The sequence below is a fragment of the Haliotis rubra genome, unplaced genomic scaffold, assembly GCF_003918875.1.
Source record: "Haliotis rubra isolate DU_JTF1 unplaced genomic scaffold, ASM391887v1 Scf1053, whole genome shotgun sequence".
Lineage (NCBI taxonomy): Eukaryota > Metazoa > Mollusca > Gastropoda > Lepetellida > Haliotidae > Haliotis > Haliotis rubra.
Window position 1 is genome coordinate 106,048 of NW_025764952.1, and position 17,403 is coordinate 123,450.

Here is a 17,403-nt window from a genome sequence, read left to right on the forward strand (position 1 = left end):
TGAGTATCAGTTTGTGTTCTAATACATATATATGTAAAATACACATATGAATAACGTTGCTTTAAGGCAGTATATTTAGTGAAATCCACACTAATACAGACTCATGCGATGTCTTTTCAACCATCCTGATTATTTTAATGATAGTTGGTTAAACAATAATGTACGTGGACATTTATTGTGCGACACATGATTCAATTACCGAGCTGCTGGATGCTCTATGACCAAATAGCTTATACAATACTCATCAATATTCAATCTAAATGCATGCTGTACATAATGGACCAGGCAATCAAGTGATCTACTGCATGAGCGTCGGTCTGTTCAATTGGGATAAGATAGCATTCAATTTGGGGGAAATTTAAAGGACCATTATTATACATATTATGTACCTCTGTTTAGAACGCTCTGTTAAGTTGGAGGTTGGTTTTCCGATCCTCTCTATATACTTTAATTTTGAAACAATTTGTAAGGTATAGAGAGCCTTCTGGGATTTGTTCTTTGAGTCTGCCATATGAGGCCGAAAAGCAAAATGATGATGGAAAATATTACCCATGAATTTGGTTTCCTTTACAATTGTAACAGCAGGACCGACTAACATTAATGTCGGAAAATACTTAGCAGTGTCTATTTTTCAATCTGCTTGATTATTTGTACTAAAACTTGCACTATCGGACAAAAATAAAGGATCGGGTCTATACCCTGACCTATAATATATACAATAAGCACTGATTGGAAGTATGCCCAGGCGTTGCCAGACAGTTCCGAGAAGACATCCGGGACATACTCGATACAACTTTTCTTTATTTAAACTGAAAACAATGAATCAACTCTGTTATGTTTGACGTGATTAACATCTGAAATTTTATGCGATCCCTTATTTGTTTCTCTCAGTATATGTGTGTCAGAAACACTGAGGCGAAGAGGCGGGCAGACCAGCATTGTTGGTGACAGTGTGTTGCCTCAACAGTTTACGGAAAGGGACGATTGGTTCAGAATGCAAAAACAATAAACAGCGCTATTATATCACGAGGAATCTATGAACAACGTGATACGTTCCGATTGCTTTCTTGGAATTTGTGAGTGAAACGTGATCACGTGACCACCTTTGCAAGGAAAGGTGTGGGAGTGTGCGATGTGTTACGAAGAACACAGAAAGTAAGAGTGGAAGTATGGAAGTAAATAATTGTACCGATATGTATAAGTGATGCTTTTGCGTAAACATTCTGTTATGAATTAATCCGCAATTATCTGTTATTTAAGATGGCATTTCGGATATACACGATTTTGGTTCCATGACAATTACAAAAACATTTGTGCAAACGCAACCAGTCCATCGCTCAAGGAAGTGAATTTGAAGTGGCGAGTTGGCTTTTTAGAGGAGGGGTTGTTAGTGGGTTGTTGAGAAGTGACGGCCCCGGCAGAAGTTAAAATCTTAAGCTATGGAAAAGCGGGTGAAAAGAGTCACAGAAACAGACGCTCTGCAAATGGCGTAGAATCTGGTTCAGTGATGAATCACGATTTCTATTGGAATGAAGCGATGGCAGAATGGTGGGTGTACAGACGTCGACGTGAACGTTTCGCCAATGCTTGCGTTCCCCAGGTGGACAGATTCGGCCAGGGAAGTGTTATGATGTGGGGAGAGATCACCTGCCGTAGGAGAAGTGATTTGGTGATGATCCAGGGCAAGCTGACAGCTCAACGGTACTGTGACGAAAACCTACTCCCACACCTCCTTCCAATCAATGATCGACAGAGGGAGGTGTTTCAACAGGACAATGCCAGGCCACACACAGCACGTCACACTAGAGACTTCTTCCAAAACCACAACATCAATGTGCCGGCCCTCAATATCACCGGACTTAAACCCGATCGAACATCTGTGGGATGCCCAGGACAGACGGGTGCGACGCCGTAACCCTCAGCCCCAGACACTTCAGCAACTCGCACAGGCACTACAGGCAGAGTGGGCTGCGATTGGGCAACACGAGATTCTGAGACTTATTCGTTCAATGCCGAGGCAATGCCGTGCAGTTCTGGATGCCCACGATGGTCACACGAGGTGTTGACTTCAGCGCCACCACACGTCTCCATGTGACACTCAAACTGACTTTCCTCGAGTTGGTGCCAAAGACGGATAAGTCTGCATTCCCAGTGTGCAATTTCGCTATATTTCATTGACTCATAAAGCCTACAAGATGTTTCAAAATAAACATAAAAATACAGTTGAAATTCCTATATGCGTTTCTTTTTTGGGAGAGTATATGTTACCACTATATAAATGGCATTGTGTTATAATATATAATTCATATCTCAAACAGCCGATCCTTAAAGATAGTCAGAGGATCACTTTGTCAGTGATTGGTTGGTGCATTCAGCCAATTAACATGTTTACAACGCAACCGAGCGTGTAGGCAATACTGGTGTCATACCCCCAATTAACACATTGAGCTGTTAATATTCTGCCGTTCACTAACTACAGAGAACTATTCTAGAAACTTGCAATATGAGGATGGTTGTGTGGGAATTTGTTCATCTAGCTCTTGCCATCACCATGACTTACAGCTCAGTTTTACAGTCATGTGGCATTCTGACATTTAACCATCATGGAAGTTTGGATGGACAAATGTTCAATGACACCTTCATCACTGAACGCAGTGTTTCTGACAAACCTGCATGCTTGTGGTGGTGTTTCCATGATCTGCAGTGCAACATGGTACTGCACAATCCAGCGTCTCAACGTTGCCGGTTGTACTATTCATCCGTCATCACTGGGGGTGAACAAGAGGCAGGCTGGCAGTATTATACAGGTAAGTATCTATTGCCTTATGCCAGTCACTGATATTCGCTTCGTGACAGATAATCTTGGCTTGTTATAAGACCGTGCTCCTTCATACTCCAGTATTCCAGCTATATGACGACAGCCTGTAAATATTTGAGTGTGGACCAGACAATCCGGTGATTAACACCGTGCTGCTTCGTACTCCAGTATTCCAGCTATATGATGGCAGCCTGTAAATATTTGAATCTGGACCAGACAATCCAGTGATAACACCATGAGCATGTGTCATCGAGCATAATAACAGAAGTTCACAATGAATTCAACAATGCATGACGACAGTGCAAGTTTTTCTCTTGGTGCAGTTTCGTTACATATGTGTTTGTCCATTTATTATTTGAAAGGTTGTTCTTTGAAAAACAAAAACATTCAGAAAAGAGTATTCAATCAGTGAAGGTCTTATATGCCAATGTCGCTATATGGCTGACAATTTTACTTTTTAACTCACTAATATGTCAGTTCAACCTTCAAAATTAAAGGCAGAGAAAGATAGACGGGAACTATGGCTTCATGGAAGTTTAATCATTCCATGGCACGAAGGAACAGAGTTTGTCCCTTTATCTTATGGTTCCTCGAGAACCAGTTAAATTTGAGACCTGTGAATGACCGATTTTTATTACTTTCCTTTTTTTACTACAACGAATTATGTGATGTCCAGTGAGTGCAAGACAGCTTTTTGTACTCTCTTTCTTTGGAATAGATATTGATAAATGTTCAGGGTTCTAAATGAATCAATAGATGGGTCCATTTTGTTGTTGATTTTAAAAGTGGGAATGTTTAATCAAAGTTCCTAAAATGTTTGCTTCGTCAAAGAAAGAGAACCACTAGATAAATTTTGATTAGCTTGCATGTGTTGTAAAGTAAGTAAAATATTATGATCTGTGGTTATTGATGGAGGTTCCATTCTGGGAGCTACAACTGTGTTAAGGTTTTGTCCCATGACAGTCTCTAGTAAGTCCATCATTGATCAACGTAAGGGTCGGTCTAAATGCTGCTGGGAAGTGACACAGGAAGGAAGGGTTCTGTAAGTCCTCATGATCCCCAGTAAGGTGGTCTCAGTTTGGTTACTGGTCTTTCATAGGTATTAATTAAGGGGGGTTATATAACTGTCATTTGTTTTGAGTTATTCTAAACTATGACATACACCACAGTCTAGTTGTCCTTGGTCGACACACCTTTAAATATGAATATATTGTTTTCATTGCTATATGAAATGAGTTGAGTTGTTGCGTTTTACGTCGCATCGCCTTATTTCAGCCATACAGCGACGACATTCTTCAAGGGCATTTAGAAGTTGGTGTAATAATACAAGACAAATCTATCGATAACGACCTTTCCGTGCTGGTTCTTGCCCCTTCGTATGTAGCGACGAGACCAGGTCTGCATAAATGAACATTTTAAGTACAAAGTTTAACTGATCAGGGTTTTTAAAAAAACAAAAAAACATATTTATTCAATGCTTTTTATTTACAAACAGAAAAAAGTCATAGCACAAAAGTAAATACTTGCAATTCGTCATTCACATTATATTGTTACAATTTAGGATACTGGTCAACTTCCCTCAATTCGTTAACAATGAGATACCCGCCCACGCGTGAAAACATATCTTTCTGATTTCATTCCTACATTACTGTAAATTTTGCCACTGCAATGTAACATTTTAACTCATTGACTTGTCGACTGCGTTAAATAACACATTGTAATTACAAAGCGAGGGGGTGAGTGAGTTACGATATTAACTCACATCAGCGATTGTACTCGAATTAAGCCGTCACTTAAAAGAACAAAAATACTTCGATTAAAAAAATGGTAGACACAAACATATCTTAAGAGACATGGACTTACATACCCACTAGGTAGGGCAATAATGGTATGGTACTTCAGCCCCCATCAAGGGCATAGTCAAGAACAATTTGGGTTGATCACAATCTCTCGATTTATTTCAATTTCCTTTAAATAAGCAATGATTAAATGTGAACCAATACTATTACAAAGAACCTTCATTGATGATGATAGGAAATATTGATCCCTTGTGATGGAAAAATCAAAACAGTCATGCAGGAGTTTAGGAACTGGTCGTAGAGTGCCTGAAGATCAGATTGTTGAAGAGCAAAATTTAAGTATCTTATCTCGAAAATTCGTCAATTAAGACATATCTCTATCCATTAGGATGTTCCCGTAACTTTTTCGCTTCATAAAAGAGTAAGTATCTGCATCGATTACGGTAGAAATAATGATGTTGATCATCCAACCTGAAACACTATAGTCGTCAAATCGAATTAATTATTTCAATGCTTCACGTATTATATTGATTCCCAAGTTGAAACTAATGCAGTAGTTAAATCTGTTAGTAAAAGAACCCAGTTTCATACCAACAAACAACAAAAGAATGAAATACAATCAACCATTGTATTCAAAGTTTATAAATTAATACAAACTACTGCAAAGGTATAACAATGGCAGCAAAAATGAGTGTGTTTGTGAGTCAAAATGTTACGTTATATGAACGTTATTTCACCCATATAGTCTGCACACTTACACATTTTAAACACAATGTTTAAATGAGTTTCTTGAAATATATATTTATTCATTACACTATTATTGACAAACAGAAAATAATTTAAAATAAGCAATTTATCTTACCCATTACACAGTTACAATTTATGATATACATCATTTTCTCTCATTGAGATGCAGATGCAATGGGAAAAAGGTTTTCAGATTTGTTGTTTCATAATGTGAGTCCCTCTCAGTTGTTATATACTTGGAAAGCAACTGGTTGTATTCCTGGTGGAGTGCCAAAGGATTCGTTTAAGGCTTTTTGAGTATGGTGAGGGTAAAATCGACCTGTGGTCTCACCATCTACCAGGGTGGGGAAGACAGAAGTCGGTAAGGTCAACCTCTGGTGTCACCATCTGCCAGGGTGGGGAAGACAGAAGTCGGTAAGGTCAACCTCTGGTGTCACCATCTGCAAGGGTGGGGAAGACAAAAGTCGGTGAGGTCAACCTCTGGTGTCACCATCTACCAGGGTTGGGAAGACAGAAGTTGGTAAGGTGAACCTCTGGTGTCACCATCTACCAGGGTGGGGAAGACAGAAGTCGGTAAGGTCAACCTCTGGTGTCACCATCTACCATTGTGGGGAAGACAGAAGTCGGTAAGGTCAACCTCTGTGGTCACCATCTGCCAGGGTGGGGAAGACAAAAGTCGGTGAGGTCAACCTCTGGTGTCACCATCTGCCAGGTGGGGAAGACAAAAGTTGGTAAGGTCAACCTCTGGTGTCACCATCTGCCAGGGTGGGGAAGACAAAAGTCGGTAAGTTCAACCTCTGGTGTCACCATCTACCAGGGTGGGGAAGACAGAAGTCGGTGAGGTCAACCTCTGTTGTCACCATCTGCCAGGTGGGGAAGACAAAAGTCGGTGAGGTCAACCTGTGGTGTCACCATCTGCCAGGTGGGGAAGACAAAAGTCGGTGAGGTCAACCTTTGGTGTCACCATCTGCCAGGTGGGGAAGACAAAAGTCGGTGAGGTCAACCTCTGGTGTCACCATCTGCCAGGTGGGGAAGACAGAAGTCGGTAAGGTCAACCTCTGGTGTCACCATCTACCAGGGTGGGGGAAGACAGAAGTCGGTAAGGTCAACCTCTGGTGTCACCATCTGCCAGGTGGGGAAGACAAAAGTCGGTGAGGTCAACCTGTGGTGTCACCATCTGCCAGGTGGGGAAGACAAAAGTCGGAGAAGTCAACCTCTGGTGTCACCATCTGCCAGGGTGGGGAAGACAAAAGTCGGTAAGGTCAACCTCTGGTGTCACCATCTGCCAGGTGGGGAAGACAGAAGTCGGTAAGGTCAACCTCTGGTGTCACCATCTGCCAGGTGGGGAAGTGAAAAGTTGGCAAGTTCAACCTCTGGTGTCACCATCTACCAGGTGGGGAAGACAAAAGTTGGTAAGGTCAACCTCTGGTGTCACCATCTGCCAGGTGGGGAAGACAAAAGTCGGTAAGGTCAACCTGTGGTGTCACCATCTGCCACGGTAGGGAAGACAGAAGTCGGTAAGGTCAACCTCTGTTGTCACCATCTGCCAGAGTGGGGAAGACAGAAGTCGGTGAGGTCAACCTCTGGTGTCACCATCTGCCAGGTGGGGAAGACAAAAGTTGGTAAGGTCAAACTCTGGTGTCACCATCTGCCAGGTGGGGAAGACAAAAGTTGGTAAGGTCAACCTCTGGTGTCACCATCTACCAGGGTGGGGAAGACAGAAGTCGGTGAGGTCAACCTCTGTTGTCACCATCTGCCAGGTGGGGAAGACAAAAGTCGGTGAGGTCAACCTGTGGTGTCACCATCTGCCAGGTGGGGAAGACAAAAGTCGGTGAGGTCAACCTCTGGTGTCACCATCTGCCAGGGTGGGGAAGACAAAAGTCGGTGAGGTCAACCTCTGGTGTCACCATCTGCCAGGTGGGGAAGACAGAAGTCGGTAAGGTCAACCTCTGGTGTCACCATCTACCAGGGTGGGGGAAGACAGAAGTCGGTAAGGTCAACCTCTGGTGTCACCATCTGCCAGGTGGGGAAGACAAAAGTCGGTGAGGTCAACCTGTGGTGTCACCATCTGCCAGGTGGGGAAGACAAAACTCGGAGAGGTCAACCTCTGGTGTCACCATCTGCCAGGTGGGGAAGACAAAAGTCGGTAAGGTCAACCTCTGTTGTCACCATCTGCCAGGTGGGGAAGACAGAAGTCGGTAAGGTCAACCTCTGGTGTCACCATCTGCCAGGTGGGGAAGTGAAAAGTTGGCAAGGTCAACCTCTGGTGTCACCATCTGCCAGGTGGGGAAGACAAAAGTTGGTAAGGTCAACCACTGGTGTCACTATCTGCCAGGTGGGGAAGACAAAAGTCGGTAAGGTCAACCTCTGGTGTCACCATCTGCCACGGTGGGGAAGACAGAAGTCGGTAAGGTCAACCTCTGTTGTCACCATCTGCCAGAGTGGGGAAGACAGAAGTCGGTAAGGTCAACCTCTGGTGTCACCATCTGCCAGAGTGGGGAAGACAGAAGTCGGTAAGGTCAACCTCTGTTGTCACCATCTGCCAGGTGGGGAAGACAAAGGTTGGTAAGGTCAACCTCTGGTGTCACCATCTGCCAGGTGGGGAAAACAAAAGTCGGTAAGGTCAACCTCTGGTGTCACCATCTGCAAGGTGGGGAAGACAAAAGTCGGTAAGGTCAACCTCTGGTGTCACCATCTGCAAGGGTGGGGAAGACAGAAGTCGGTGAGGTCAACCTCTGGTGTCACCATCTACCAGGGTGGGGAAGACAGAAGTTGGTAAGGTCAACCTCTGGTGTCACCATCTACCAGGGTGGGGAAGACAGAAGTCGGTAAGGTCAACCTCTGTTGTCATCATCTGCCAAGGTGGGGAAGACAAAAGTCGGTGAGGTCAACCTCTGGTGTCACAATCTGCCAGGGTGGGGAAGACAAAAGTCGGTGAGGTCAACCTCTGGTGTCACCATCTACCAGAGTGGGGAAGACAGAAGTCGGTAAGGTCAACCTCTGGTGTCACCATCTGCCAGGTGGGGAAGACAAAAGTTGGTAGGGTTAATTTCTGGTGTCACCATCTGCCAGGGTGGGGAAGACAGAAGTCGGTGAGGTCAACCTCTGGTCTCACCATCTGCCAGGGTGGGGAAGAGAAAAGTTGGCAAAGTCAACCTCTGGTGTCACCATCTGCCATGGTGGGGAAGACAGAAGTCGGTGAGGTCATCATCTGGTGTCATCATCTGCCAGGTGGGGAAGACAAAAGTTGGTAAGGTCAACCTCTGGTGTCACCATCTACCAGGGTGGGGAAGACAAAAGTCGGTAATTTCAACCTCTGGTGTCACCATCTACCAGGGTGGGGAAGACAGAAGTCGGTGAGGTCAACCTCTGTTGTCACCATCTGCCAGGTGGGGAAGACAAAAGTCGGTGAGGTCAACCTGTGGTGTCACCATCTGCCAGGTTGGGAAGACAAAAGTCGGAGAGGTCAACCTCTGGTGTCACCATCTGCCAGGTGGGGAAGACAAAAGTCGGTGAGGTCAACCTCTGGTGTCACCATCTGCCAGGTGGGGAAGACAGAAGTCGGGAAGGTCAACCTCTGGTGTCACCATCTACCAGGGTGGGGGAAGACAGAAGTCGGTAAGGTCAACCTCTGGTGTCACCATCTGCCAGGTGGGGAAGACAAAAGTCGGTGAGGTCAACCTGTGGTGTCACCATCTGCCAGGTGGGGAAGACAAAAGTCGGAGAGGTCAACCTCTGGTGTCACCATCTGCCAGGTGGGGAAGACAAAAGTCGGTAAGGTCAACCTCTGGTGTCACCATCTGCCAGGTGGGGAAGACAGAAGTCGGTAAGGTCAACCTCTGGTGTCACCATCTGCCAGGTGGGGAAGTGAAAAGTTGGCAAGGTCAACCTCTGATGTCACCATCTGCCAGGTGGGGAAGACAGAAGTCGGTAAGGTCAACCTCTGGTGTCACCATCTGCCAGGTGGGGAAGTGAAAAGTTCGCAAGGTCAACCTCTGATGTCACCATCTGCCAGGTGGGGAAGACAAAAGTTGGTAAGGTCAACCTCTGGTGTCACTATCTGCCACGGTGGGGAAGACAGAAGTCGGTAAGGTCAACCTCTGTTGTCACCATCTGCCAGAGTGGGGAAAACAGAAGTCGGTAAGGTCAACCTCTGGTGTCACCATCTGCCAGAGTGGGGAAGACAGAAGTCGGGAAGGTCAACCTCTGGTGTCACCATCTACCAGGGTGGGGGAAGACAGAAGTCGGTAATGTCAACCTCTGGTGTCACCATCTGCCAGGTGGGGAAGACAAAAGTCGGTGAGGTCAACCTGTGGTGTCACCATCTGCCAGGTGGGGAAGACAAAAGTCGGAGAGGTCAACCTCTGGTGTCACCATCTGCCAGGTGGGGAAGACAAAAGTCGGTAAGGTCAACCTCTGGTGTCACCATCTGCCAGGTGGGGAAGACAGAAGTCGGTAAGGTCAACCTCTGGTGTCACCATCTGCCAGGTGGGGAAGTGAAAAGTTGGCAAGGTCAACCTCTGATGTCACCATCTGCCAGGTGGGGAAGACAGAAGTCGGTAAGGTCAACCTCTGGTGTCACCATCTGCCAGGTGGGGAAGTGAAAAGTTCGCAAGGTCAACCTCTGATGTCACCATCTGCCAGGTGGGGAAGACAAAAGTTGGTAAGGTCAACCTCTGGTGTAACTATCTGCCACGGTGGGGAAGACAGAAGTCGGTAAGGTCAACCTCTGTTGTCACCATCTGCCAGAGTGGGGAAAACAGAAGTCGGTAAGGTCAACCTCTGGTGTCACCATCTGCCAGAGTGGGGAAGACAGAAGTCGGTAAGGTCAACCTCTGGTGTCACCATCTACCAGGGTGGGGAAGACAAAAATCGGTAAGGTCAACCTCTGTTGTCACCATCTGCCAGGGTGGGGAAGACAAAAGTCGGTGAGGTCAACCTCTGGTGTCACAATCTGCCAGGGTGGGGAAGACAAAAGTCGGTAAGGTCAACCTCTGGTGTCACCATCTACCAGGGTGGGGAAGACAGAAGTCGGTAAGGTCAACCTCTGGTGTCACCATCTGCCAGGTGGGGAAGACAAAAGTTGGTTGGGTTAACTTCTGGTGTCACCATCTGCCAGGGTGGGGAAGACAGATGTCGGTGAGGTCAACCTCTGGTCTCACCCTCTACCAGGGTGGGGAAGAGAAAAGTTGGCAAAGTCAACCTCTGGTCTCACCATCTGCCAGGGTGGGGAAGACAGAAGTCGGTAAGGTCAACCTCTGGTGTCACCATCTGCCAGGGTGGGGAAGACAGAAGTCGGTGAGGTCAACCTCTGGTGTCACCATCTACCAGGGTGGGGAAGACAGAAGTCGGTAAGGTCAACCTCTGGTGTCACCATCTACCAGGTTGGGGAAGACAGAAGTCGGTAAGGTCAACCTCTGTTGTCACCATCTGCCAGGTGGGGAAGACAAAAGTTGGTAAGGTCAACCTCTGGGGTCACCATCTGCCAGAGTGGGGAAGACAAAAGTCGGTTAAGGTCAACCTCTGGTGTCACCATCTACCAGGGTGGGGAAGACAGAAGTCGGTGAGGTCAACCTCTGTTGTCACCATCTGCCAGGTGGGGAAGACAAAATTCGGTAAGGTCAACCTCTGGTGTCACCATCTGCAAGGGTGGGGAAGACAGAAGCCGGTGAGGTCAACCTCTGGTGTCACCATCTACCAGGGTGGGGAAGACAGAAGTTGGTAAGGTCAACCTCTGGTGTCACCATCTACCAGGGTGGGGAAGACAGAAGTCGGTAAGGTCAACCTCTGTTGTCACCATCTGCCAGGGTGGGGAAGACAAAAGTCGGTGAGGTCAACCTCTGGTGTCACAATCTGCCAGGTGGGGAAGACAAAAGTCGGTAAGGTCAACCTCTGGTGTCACCATCTACCAGGGTGGGGAAGACAGAAGTCGGTAAGGTCAACCTCTGGTGTCACCATCTGCCAGGTGGGGAAAACAAAAGTTGGTAGGGTTAACTTCTGGTGTCACCATCTGCCAGGGTGGGGAAGACAGAAGTCGGTGAGGTCAACCTCTGGTCTCACCATCTGCCAGAGTGGGGAAGAGAAAAGTTGGCAAAGTCAGCCTCTGTTGTCACCATCTGCCAGGGTGGGGAAGACAGAAGTTGGTAAGGTCAACCTCTGGTGTCACCATCTGCCAGGGTTGGGAAGACAGAAGTCGGTGAGGTCAACCTCTGGTGTCACCATCTACCAGGGTGGGGAAGACAGAAGTGGGTAAGGTCAACCTCTGGTGTCACCATCTACCATGTTGGGGAAGACAGAAGTCGGTAAGGTCAACCTCTGTTGTCACCATCTGCCAGGGTGGGGAAGAGAAAAGTCGGTGAGGTCAACCTCTGGTGTCACCATCTGCCAGGTGGGGAAGACAAAAGTTGGTAAGGTCAACCTCTGGTGTCACCATCTGCCAGAGTGGGGAAGACAAAAGTCGGTTAAGGTCAACCTCTGGTGTCACCATCTACCAGGGTGGGGAAGACAGAAGTCGGTGAGGTCAACCTCTGTTGTCACCATCTGCCAGGTGGGGAAGACAAAAGTCGGTGAGGTCAACCTGTGGTGTCACCATCTGCCAGGTGGGGAAGACAAAAGTCGGTGAGGTCAACCTCTGGTGTCACCCTCTGCCAGGTGGGGAAGACAAAAGTCGGTAAGGTCAACCTCTGGTGTCACCATCTGCCAGGGTGGGGAAGACAAAAGTCGGTAAGGTCAACCTCTGGTGTCACAATCTGCCAGGGTGGGGAAGACAAAAGTCGGTAAGGTCAACCTCTGGTGTCACCATCTACCAGGGTGGGGAAGACAGAAGTCGGTGAGGTCAACCTCTGGTGTCACCATCTGCCAGGTGGGGAAGACAGAAGTCGGTAAGGTCAACCTCTGGTGTCACCATCTGCCAGGTGGGGAAGACAAAAGTTGGTAGGGTTAACTTCTGGTGTCACCATCTGCCAGGGTGGGGAAGACAGATGTCGGTGAGGTCAACCTCTGGTCTCACCATCTACCAGGGTTGGGAAGAGAAAAGTTGGCAAAGTCAACCTCTGGTCTCACCATCTGCCAGGGTGGGGAAGACAGAAGTTGGTAAGGTCAACCTCTGGTGTCACCATCTTCCAGGGTGGGGAAGACAGAAGTCGGTGAGGTCAACCTCTGGTGTCACCATCTACCAGGGTGGGGAAGACAGAAGTCGGTAAGGTCAACCTCTGGTGTCACCATCTACCAGGTTGGGGAAGACAGAAGTCGGTAAGGTCAACCTCTGTTGTCACCATCTGCCAGGGTGGGGAAGAGAAAAGTCGGTGAGGTCAACCTCTGGTGTCACCATCTGCCAGGTGGGGAAGACAAAAGTTGGTAAGGTCAACCTCTGGTGTCACCATCTGCCAGGGTGGGGAAGACAAAAGTCGGTTAAGGTCAACCTCTGGTGTCACCATCTACCAGGGTGGGGAAGACAGAAGTCGGTAAGGTCAACCTCTGGTGTCACCATCTACCAGGGTGGGGAAGACAGAAGTCGGTAAGGTCAACCTCTGTTGTCACCATCTGCCAGGGTGGGGAAGACAAAAGTCGGTGAGGTCAACCTCTGGTGTCACAATCTGCCAGGGTGGGGAAGACAAAAGTCGGTAAGGTCAACCTCTGGTGTCACCATCTACCAGGGTGGGGAAGACAGAAGTCGGTAAGGTCAACCTCTGGTGTCACCATCTGCCAGGTGGGGAAGACAAAAGTTGGTAGGGTTAACTTCTGGTGTCACCATCTGCCAGGGTGGGGAAGACAGAAGTCGGTGAGGTCAACCTCTGGTCTCACCATCTGCCATGGTGGGGAAGAGAAAAGTTGGCAAAGTCAGCCTCTGTTGTCACCATCTGCCAGGGTGGGGAAGACAGAAGTTGGTAAGGTCAACCTCTGGTGTCACCATCTGCCAGGGTGGGGAAGACAGAAGTCGGTGAGGTCAACCTCTGGTGTCACCATCTACCAGGGTGGGGAAGACAGAAGTGGGTAAGGTCAACCTCTGGTGTCACCATCTACCAGGTTGGGGAAGACAAAAGTCGGTAAGGTCAACCTCTGTTGTCACCATCTGCCAGGGTGGGGAAGAGAAAAGTCGGTGAGGTCAACCTCTGGTGTCACCATCTGCCAGGTGGGGAAGACAAAAGTTGGTAAGGTCAACCTCTGGTGTCACCATCTGCCAGAGTGGGGAAGACAAAAGTCGGTTAAGGTCAACCTCTGGTGTCACCATCTACCAGGGTGGGGAAGACAGAAGTCGGTGAGGTCAACCTCTGGTGTCACCATCTGCCAGGTGGGGAAGACAAAAGTCGGTGAGGTCAACCTGTGGTGTCACCATCTGCCAGGTGGGGAAGACAAAAGTCGGTGAGGTCAACCTCTGGTGTCACCCTCTGCCAGGTGGGGAAGACAAAAGTCGGTAAGGTCAACCTCTGGTGTCACCATCTGCCAGGGTGGGGAAGACAAAAGTCGGTAAGGTCAACCTCTGGTGTCACAATCTGCCAGGGTGGGGAAGACAAAAGTCGGTAAGGTCAACCTCTGGTGTCACCATCTACCAGGGTGGGGAAGACAGAAGTCGGTGAGGTCAACCTCTGGTGTCACCATCTGCCAGGTGGGGAAGACAAAAGTTGGTAGGGTTAACTTCTGGTGTCACCATCTGCCAGGGTGGGGAAGAGAAAAGTTGGCAAAGTCAACCTCTGGTCTCACCATCTGCCAGGGTGGGGAAGACGAAAGTCGGTAAGGTCAGCCTCTGGTGTCACCATCTGCTAGGGTGGGGAAGACAGAAGCTGGTAAGGTCAACCTCTGGTGTCACCATCTGCCAGGGTGGGGAAGACAGAAGTCGGTGAGGTCAACCTCTGGTGTCACCATCTACCAGGGTGGGGAAGACAGAAGTCGGTAAGGTCAACCTCTGTTGTCACCATCTACCAGGTTGGGGAAGACAGAAGTCGGTAAGGTCAACCTCTGTAGTCACCATCTGCCAGGATGGGGAAGAGAAAAGTCGGTGAGGTCAACCTCTGGTGTCACCATCTGCCAGGGTGGGGAAGACAAAAGTCGGTTAAGGTCAACCTCTGGTGTCACCATCTACCAGGGTGGGGAAGACAGAAGTCGGTAAGGTCAACCTCTGTTGTCACCATCTGCCAGGTGGGGAAGACAAAAGTTGGTAAGGTCAACCTGTGGTGTCACCATCTGCCAGGTGGGGAAGACAAAAGTCGGTGAGGTCAACCTCTGGTGTCACCCTCTGCCAGGTGGGGAAGACAAAAGTCGGTAAGGTCAACCTCTGGTGTCACCATCTACCAGGGTGGGGAAGGCAGTAGTCGGTAAGGTCAACCTCTGGTGTCACCATCTGCCAGGTGGGGAAGACAGAAGTCGGTAAGGTCAACCTCTGGTGTCACCATCTGCCAGGGTGAGGAAGACAAAAGTCGGTAAGGTCAACCTCTGGTGTCACCATCTACCAGGGTGGGGAAGGCAGTAGTCGGCAAGGTCAACCTCTGGTGTCACCATCTACCAGGTGGGGAAGACAGAAGTCGGTATGGTCAACCTCTGGTGTCACCATCTACCAGGGTGGGGAAGACAAAAGTTGGTAAGGTCAACCTCTGTTGTCAGCATCTACCAGGGTGGGGAAGACAGAAGTCGGTAAGGTCAACCTCTGGTGTCACCATCTGCCAGGTGGGGAAGACAAAAGATGGTAATGTTGACTTCTGGTGTCACCATCTGCCAGGGTGGGGAAGACAGAAGTCGGTAAGGTCAACCTCTGGTCTCACCATCTGCCAGGGTGGGGAAGAGAAAAGTTGGCAAGGTCAACCTCTGGTCTCACCATCTGCCAGGTGGGGAAGACAAAAGTCGGTAAGGCCAACCTCAGGTGTCACCATCTGCCAGGTGGGGAAGACAAAAGTCGGTAAGGTCAACCTCTGGTGTCACCATCTACCAGGGTGGGGAAGACAGAAGTCGGTAAGGTCAACCTCTGGTGTCACCATCTGCCAGGGTGGGGAAGACAAAAGTTGGTAAGGTCATATGAAAGCGCAGAGTTGTGAATTCTGATACCATGTGGTGGAACCGAGCTTGGCAGATTAGGAAATAGTTTTTTTTGAAAACACAACTGTATGCCGGATTTATCTGATTTAAACCTAATTTACTGATATTCTGTAGTGAAAGTGTAATATGGCTTTGTTCAAGGGTGATTCATTCACCCCCACTTACAGGCTGTCTACTGGAGAGGTCCTTAAAGTTCCAAGACAGAACCCATGGCCTTGGTATAATACAAAAACGGTGATTATGTCAATAGAGACAGAAATAATATTATTTACTCACTGCAAAATTGTCCAAGAAAACTTGAGACGTAATGTGAGATGAGAGTCAAGAGTGAGCTCCTCTTATATACCTAGGAAAAGGCACCAAACCTGTCTATAATGTTCTCTGCGTCAGTGGAGAGTTGTAGAATATTAAAATGCTCTGTGTCCCAGTGACAGTGACATCATGTAATGGAAATATATAACATCGACTAGTGATTTAATTGTTTGATTGAAGTTTAATATTTTTAAACTGGTTAGTCTTGCATACAACCACGAGTGGCCAAACTGATGGCGTAAATCCTCGTGGGAATCTTGCAGGAAGCAGAAGCATCGTAAGTCCCCTTGATCCCCAGGAAGGTGGTCCTGCTTGGGGCGCTAGTGGTCTATCTATCACCTCTCAAAGAAGAAACTTCCAAATATTTCAAATCTGCCCCACAAGTCAGTCCGAAACCAAGCATGTCGGTAGCAACACTTCACTCGGAGTCAGTGTCACTTTCAATGACAGGTCTACGACGCTTGTCAGAGGAAAAGTTGTTGACATTTACGGTGAAAGACCCCCCTGCATGTACCTGGAGCCAAATACTGACTGGAGGTGGTTTCTCTTGCTAGAAACACAAGTAGTGTTGGAGGCATATGTCATGGACAAGCAACAGTCGGGGTGCCGGGGCTTTGTTTACATCCCTCCTTGCTTCGCTACAACATGAGGCCAGCTGGCCTGAAACTGAAGAATTTGAGTTTGAGAGAATGGAGGATATCTCGGTGTGCTGTGCATCACTGATGTGAGAATAGTTATGGCGGGACATTGTTGTGCTTTCGGGCACTGTGATTCGTAAGATTTCTGTTATTTGACAGACCAGCTGCTGTTGACATACGCTTCATGAACGACTCCAGTTTATGGATGCCAACTGGTTGTCGTTTGAACCACACCGAGTCAACAGTTGGGTTTTTTACAGTGGTGCAGGACACATAAAATGGAGACTCGGGGTATCTATAGCCAACCAGACGCAAGCGCTTGTTAGGCTTAAACAACTCGACCGAGTCCACATTTTTGGACTGACAACCCGGATCGGCTTGATCCCCAGGCGTGTTTTGGAGACCCTCTCAGTATGTTCTAGGAATTCCCGGCCATCACTGTTCACTTTCAAGTCAATTCATTACCATCGAGCCTTTTGGTAGAAATGATAAATTTGCAGAGATAGTTGTTGCATGAGTTCCACGGGGGGAAGGCCGTGAATAGGGCGTGTTTCGCCAAGCCCGACGAGAAACTGGGCCACCAGATCCGTGTCACGGAGAGTTTTTCGAGTGGTGTTTTTGTTTTCTCACATCTGTATATGCTTGTCAACATCTTGAGTTTATATTGATGTTAGCAGGAGACGTTGTACTTGTAGACGATGTTGTGGTATAGGTATATGTTGATGTTGTATATGATGACGTCAGCTCACCTAATGTTGTCAAGGTGGGTGGGACAATTTATGCTAACCGAGTTTCCATCACTTCCACTGTCCAATCAATTCCGTCTATGAAACAGATGTAACTCCCCTCGCCTTCATTGGAAGTAACAGTGGCTTGGCCATATCATCAATTGAAACTGTGTCCCCTGTCAAAAATGACTTAATTGCAGCAATGACTTTGTTTACAGCTGAGGTAGATGAAAGTAGTCAAAAAATATTAACCAATCAGTAATTAGCTCAAACCTTACCGAAACGATATCTCCTAGGAGATATCACTTGATTACATTACATTGATATACATTTAT

The 17,403-nt window shown here is 47.7% G+C and overlaps 2 protein-coding genes across 12 annotated transcripts in view; one reads left to right on the forward strand and one right to left on the reverse strand.

Moving 5' to 3' along the window:
* Positions 1-17,403, reverse strand: part of LOC124276724 (serine/threonine-protein phosphatase 6 regulatory ankyrin repeat subunit B-like) — a 240,462-nt gene that overhangs the window by 42,652 nt on the left and 180,407 nt on the right. The gene's annotated exons all lie outside the window — the stretch shown is intronic.
* Positions 2,219-17,403, forward strand: part of LOC124276792 — a 122,898-nt gene continuing 107,713 nt past the window's right edge. Inside the window, exon 1 of the mRNA XM_046712445.1 lies at positions 2,219-2,807. Coding sequence (XP_046568401.1) covers positions 2,504-2,807 — 304 coding nt within the window. The 5' untranslated portion in view covers positions 2,219-2,503. The remainder of the gene's footprint in view (positions 2,808-17,403) is intronic.